Consider the following 7,118-nt stretch of genomic DNA (forward strand, 5'->3'; position numbering starts at 1 on the left):
TATATATATATATATATATATATGTATATATTCTCGCAAATCTAAACGTGATTGCATTTCTACGATGTGCTTGGATTAAGTTATAATATCTTTTGCAAGCAATGGAATCTTCCCCATTAAATCTCTGCTGACATAATCGTCTTTGAAAGTTTCACATATTATCATCAATATATTAAATACTAAGCGTTTAGCATATTTATTAGATTATAAGTCGTCGAGCTTTGAGCTCTGTTTGCTCAGTTCAATCGTCAGATCAATAAAAATACGAGATGAAAATTACATAAGTATATTCATATTATATACCATAAAATGGCGTGCAAACAGAGAATAGAGCGATCATAAGGGGTGTATTCCGTTTAATGCACAAACATGATGCACACGATGTGTCATTTATCCTTGTGGCTCATCGAATGTCATGCGCATCATGCGTGAAACGGAATGCACCCATAAGATTGTTCGAGACTTCGATTTTATTTTGACCGGCGTTATTAGTCACGGCTAACGCGATTTCGCGTGGAGGGCCGTGAAGTTAACGACTGCCGAAGATTATAAATCTTCCTTCCTAATGGAAATAAACGCGATTAGAATTTTCAGTCAAGCGTAACTGCTCCAATAAAAAAAAGATGCAGTGTTGCGTAATGCCTCGACAACTCTATAGCGTCTTTTTGCATTGATCTTACTCTATTAATACTAATTGGCATCAGTCGGCGCATACCAAGGAAATAGTGATTTTATTCTGATTCAAGAGACAGATCAGTACAGTTTATGTACTTTATGTTGTTAGATTCAGCGTGATCGGCGCGTGATTCTCGACTTCCCCGATTTCGGAACGGAGTTAAATCGGGCCCTCGCCCGTCGACTCGGGAGACAGCCGCGCGTCGCGATACACGACATACACGTTCTGTATTTTTACAATAAGTGAAATATATTATCCTAATTTCAGTGGTACTCGACTTTATTTGTACGAGTTCCTACATATACAACATATGTAATGCAAATTATTTAAATAGCCAATAAAACAGATTTAGAAAGACACGTTCAAGACACGTGCACGTGTTCGAGGATTAAATTCTCTCTTATAATTACAGATAATTTTGTAATAGTATAGATTTAGAATTTTTAGATTTTGCTACAGTTTGCAAAATAATATTTAAATATAAGAAGAAATAGAATCAGTTAGTGCGTAAAATTAATAATCGCTTTATACGACTAATTTAAACTTATTTATAATTTAAACTTATAAAAATTTAAATTATAATTATAATTCAATAATTATACAAAAAAATATAAAAGAAATCTTTGGTCGCAGACTAACTCTCATTCTCGATTACTTGTGATGATCTCTTTATTGTAGAGGTAAATTTTTTTCGGCCTTCTTTGAAGTAGCTTACTTCGTCATTTATATATAATATTTGAACAATTTTTCGGATATTAGTGTGTACAAAATCTTAGAAAGTTCGAGAAAAATTTACCTTTAATGAAAAGGCCATCACAAGTGTTCGAGAATGAGAATTAAAAACATTCCATGAATATATTTCAGGAATATTTAGCATTAACTGGTTATAATAGAAATAGATAATACTTTATAAAGTGCCGTGTGGCATTTTTCAAAGATTAAAATGGTAATTACTTCTTTAGATGGAAATTAATTTTTTTCTTGAATTCTAGCTAGACATTGTGAATTCAAAATGAACAGAAACATACATATTCGCATGACCTATGATTATATAATCTATGAGGGAGTTAAGTACGATACGAACACATGTGTGCATGGAATGTTTTAAATCTTGATATCTGATGAAAATGAGTAAAATGTCTGATGAAATTCTGTATGACAAACATAGGAGATATGTGATCTCTGCACATTACATTGACATATGAATAATATTTCTTTAAAGTTTTAAATGAGTTATGATATGTTTTCACAATTCAACGAGCACGTGTATGCATATTGAGAATGTTTTAAATATTAATATCTAGAGATCAGTATATGTCATTTGGCGAGTTTGTTTCGTTTATATTCTTAAGACATCCAAGTATATTATCGTATGACAACAGTAAGATGTGAAAGAATTTATGAAAAAAGTGCCTCTTCGAATAAGACACGGCGCGGGGGCGCCTGCCGACTTACCGGGGCCGGCCGGGTTGCCTTACGCGTGAAAGGCCCATCGGCCGGGAGCCCTAGAGTAACCGAAGGCTTCGCGGCGCGAGGTGAAGTTGACGGTTTGCGGGGAGAAGAAGGCGGAGATTTCCGCGGTGGAGTTGGACTTAATTCGAATGGTCCTGGTGATGGGGGTCTCGACTCCGAGTCGCCCCGCGGAAGTGGAGTGTCGAAGACGGCTGGGTCAAAATTCCCACCCTGGTAAAGGTCCTTGCGGAGTTGCTCCAACTGCCACTTCCGCCCTCCCTTACTCGTTTTGACGGTCCTTAATGATTAAAATGATTCATTTTGAATTTTTTTTCTTTCCCTTTTTGTTTCTCTTTAATTAAAGTTACCTGTATCTGTACTTTTTGTACACGTCCATTGTATGCGCGTATAAGTTAATAGAATGTGTCACCTACGGTAAATGTGCAAAAGAGTTAGTAATGGTTAGCCAAGCGACCGCAATGTAGTAAGAAAAGAAAAAGGTTTCTATTTTTGAATATGATTCTATTCTTTGTTTGGTACATATGTACACCGACGATATATATTATATTGACACTCTGTAATTTAATTACAGAGTGTTGATGTTATCGACTTTTAAATTTGCGATTATATTTGAATAATACAATATTATATTAAAATCATGATCTTTTCTAATAGAAGGGAGCATTTTATGATATTCCATTCCTGTTACATTTGCGCATTGCGCGCCGCACGCGCCCGCTGCACACCAAACGCGCGCCCTGTTTGCCACACGCGCGCGCTCTAAGCCGTGTATGCGTGATCGCCTCTTACGCGCGGTTGATTAGTGCGAGGGGGAAGGATAGGAGGGAAGAAGATGAGAGAAAGAACGGAGCAATGACCAGTGCGCATGAGAGAGGCAAAGGAGAAAAAAGGAGCGCTAGAGATAGCGCGAATTATAATAAGTGAATAGAGAAGAGAGATAGAAAGGAGCACCGGATAACCAGTGCGAAAGGGAGGAGAAAAAAGGAGCGCTAGAGATAGCGCGAATTATAATAAGTGAATAGAGAAGAGAGATAGAAAGGAGCACCGGATAACCAGTGCGTAAGGGAGGAGAAAAAGGGAGGAAAGAGAGATAGAAAGGAGCACCGGATAACCAGTGCGTAAGGGAGGAGAAAAATGGAGGAAAGAGAGATAGAAAGGAGCACCGGATAACCAGTGCGTAAGGGAAAGGAAAAAGGGAGGAAAGAGAGATAGAAAGGAGCACCGGATAACCAGTGCGTAAGGGAGAGGAAAAAGGGAGGAAAGAGAGGTAGAAAGGAGCACCGGATAACCAGTGCGTATAAGGGAGAGGAAAAAGGGAGGAAAGAGAGGTAGAAAGGAGCACCGGATAACCAGTGCGTAAGGGAGGGGAAAAAGGGAGGAGAGATAGAAAGGAGCACCGGATAACCAGTGCGTAAGGGAGAGGAAAAAGGGAGGAAAGAGAGATAGAAAGGAGCACCGGATAACCAGTGCGTAAGGGAGAGGAAAAAGGGAGGAAAGAGAGATAGAAAGGAGCACCGAATGATCAGCGCGTAACGGAGAAGTAGAAGGGGAGGAAAGAAAGATAGAAAGGGGCACCGGTTGACCAGTGTGAAGAAAAGAGGGGTTAAGGGGAGGAATAAGCGAAGGGCTGGAGGTGACGCGGATTACAGCGCAGCAAGAAAGAAAAGAAGAAGATTAATTATTTTATTAATTGAGTTCATAAGTACTTACCGTTCTATATGCCACCGTGATGTCTGATCATCAGCGCTGACCAAATACGAATGACACGAAGTGCTGCAGTCAAGCGCTTATATACGAACAGCTTGTTGGTTGGAGGCGTGAGGGGTAAAGGGAGGTTGCTTTTAAAATCTGTGTTTCGTCTTCTGTGTGGGCATTTTATGGTATTCCATTCCTATGCGCATTGGCGCGCCGCACGGCGCCCGCTGCACGCCAAGCGCGCGCCCTGTTCGCCGCACACGCGCCCGCTCGCCGCACGTGCGCCCACTCGCCGCAAGTGCGCGCTGTAAAGGCAGGAGCACTAGAGTTCCTCAGGAGCACAGGCTTTTGCATAACGCTGCATAACGCACAAGACATAATGTAATAAATAAATAAAAAAATCAATAAATAAAAAAATCAATAAATAAAAAAATCAATCAATAATAAGTGTCCTTCATTTCATACTGTACTAAAAAATTAGGTGACTTTTTTGAAATTTTTTTTTAGGAAACCATTTAACCAATTCTTTTGAACTTTATAGAATAATTTCTTATACTATTGAACTAACAAAAAAATATTTTTTTGCCAGAACAAAATATTTATTATGCAAGTAATAATAACATTTATTCGGCGATGATGGTGTTTGGCGACGTGCAAAATAACTCAAAAACTTCATTCATCCGATTGATTTGGACCTTTGCACATATCTGCACAAATATTTCTCTAATAACTTGAACCACAGTTTATAATAATATTATTTAATTAAATAATTTTTATTGCATAATAAACACGAAAAATTTTTTGTCAAAATCGCTACCTTCTTTCTCAAGTGTCGCGATTTTCACAATTTCGCATTATTTTCTTTAAAAATAGATTCAGTTAATGCGTAAACTCTTAATAAGCAATAATCTTTTTGGATTTTTTATTTCAGAGAAATACAAGCAATGCTACATTGCACACCGCCAAACATCATCACGGCCGACGCGCCGAATAAAAAGTTATTATTACTTGCATAATAAATACTTTTTTCTGGCAAATAAATATTTTTTTGTTAGTTCAATAGTATAAGAAATTACCCTATAAAGTTTAAAAGGATTGAAATTAAAATTAATAATAGGTCTATTTAAAATTTAAGTGCAAAACAGATCGATCAAAGTCACGAGCGGTTCTTGATGCCCAAAGTTTCTTTATTATAACATTAAGTTACATTAATGATATATAGTATACGAACGTTTCGACTCATTTAGAGTCATCTTCAGCACAATAATGTCATAACGTGCGAGAGCAATAAATGATCTTTGTTCCTGATAGAATGAGTCACTGTGGGCTACCTTTTCCGAAGCGGAATCCTTAATGTTTAAGGGAGAAACAATCTTGGATTGATTGCTTTCTCTGAAAATATGTAGAAATTTTATATATAATCCTAACTATATTTGACTTATTTGAGGAATTATTTTCGGAACTTTGACTCACTCCAATTAGAACGAGAATTCTCATGAAACTTTGGAAGTGAAATGATGCAAACACACAAGTCGTATGATCGTTAACAACTCAAAACTTATTAAATGCGTGGCCGCATGATCGTCAAACAAACAAACAATTTAATCGAAACGTTCGTATACTGTATATTATTATTGTAATTTAATGTTATAATACAAAAACTTTGGGCACCAAGAACCACTCGTGACTCTCGAATTAGCCTGTTTTATACTTAAGTTTTAAAAGGATTGGTTGTATAATTTCCTAAAAAAAAATTTCAAAAAATCACCTAATTTTTCAGCGTGCTACATTAGCTCCCCCCTTAATTCTATACTATTTTCATGCGATTAAATGACAACTCAGATTTTTATTCTTTAAATTATTATTATTGGGGATCTCAGGATAGTGCGTGCAGGACTCGTAAGAGATCCCAATGCACTTAATCATTATTTAATCCATATATACACATATATACGAAAAAGGACAAAAAAAGAAAAGAAAAGAAATTATTAATAACTGAAATGCTCTCAATCGTCAAGAAAAAAAGAAAAATATAAATTTGCAATGAACAAGTATAGTGAAGTAACATACAGCGCAAATATATAATACGCGTGTTCTATATGAAAAAAAAAAAACGGAACAGAAGAGAGAAAAGAGGAATACGTGCGTTTCCGCATAAGCGTCGGACGCGATACTCAATAAAATTTTGTACTCTCTAAATTTTCTGGAGTGAATCTCACTCCAAAAGATTGAAAATGCTGCCACTCGGCCATTTGAGTGACAGTATTTTCACTCTTTTGGGGTGAGATTCATTCTAAAGGAGTGAAAAGTCACTCCAGAAAATTTAGAGAGTAGGGGAAGGCAGGGCTAGTTGTCACAGAGACAAGTTATTAGAATGACTAAAAAACCACGTCCTCGCACGTGCCAAGGCTCGTGCGAGTTCGAACTTGTTACGGTCATTGCACTCAGCTGTGCTCAGACGTGAAATGACGTTAACGCAGACGTGTTTATTTCGTAGTTACATTTTGACTCATTGTAACAACTTGCCTCTGTAACAACTAGTCCCGCCTTCCCCTAATATTAATGTTATGTCTTTTAATGGTTTCCCTACATTTTTTATTATTATTACTATTTTTTACTTGATATTCATTTTTATAGTATTTTCATCCGTGCAGACATAATAATAATTTTTTTTAGTTTGAGTTTATTCTTTGATTCTTTCAGAACATAGACGATTCGACAGCCGTTCCGAAAAAAACTATAAGCGACAGTAACAGAAATCCCGAGATTACTTATGGCATTGATGACGCTCCGCCGTGGTATCTGTGTTTATTCATGGCATTGCAGGTTTTGTATTATCTGTTTTTCGCTTTATTTCCGTACTTGCTTCTTATTTCTAACTTAGAAAACGAATTATTTAAACAATATATATACATATATTAGCGATCTGTGAGTGAAAAATGCAGCAAATGTTCTAATAAGGAAGTAAAAATAAATTTTCTAATTTGAAAATATGAAGCAGACTAAATATCTCGTATAAATAAGCTTGCGCTTATTCATGCTTGCGCTTTATTGCAAGGCCTTTTTATTCTTTAAGATAAAAATAATAGAGACGCGTTAACAAGTTCTAAATAAATGTATATTGTCTTAACATACTGTGTGTGCTATAAATTTTATGGAGCGAAACATCATTAACATATGTCGATTTTATTTACATTATTTTTGAAAATATGCACGCACGCACACACATACGCACACACACACACACAACACACACACACACACACACACACAC

General features: G+C 36.5%; 1 protein-coding gene across 1 annotated transcript in view; it reads left to right on the forward strand.

The window, feature by feature from the left end:
• Positions 1–7,118, forward strand: part of LOC105462959 (solute carrier family 23 member 2) — a 12,872-nt gene that overhangs the window by 1,434 nt on the left and 4,320 nt on the right. Inside the window, exon 2 of the mRNA XM_011709905.1 lies at positions 6,548–6,670. Within this exon, the coding sequence (XP_011708207.1) occupies positions 6,548–6,670 (123 nt within the window). The remainder of the gene's footprint in view (positions 1–6,547; positions 6,671–7,118) is intronic.

This window comes from Wasmannia auropunctata, unplaced genomic scaffold, assembly GCF_000956235.1.
Source record: "Wasmannia auropunctata unplaced genomic scaffold, wasmannia.A_1.0 LD336092.1, whole genome shotgun sequence".
NCBI classification, from domain to species: domain Eukaryota; kingdom Metazoa; phylum Arthropoda; class Insecta; order Hymenoptera; family Formicidae; genus Wasmannia; species Wasmannia auropunctata.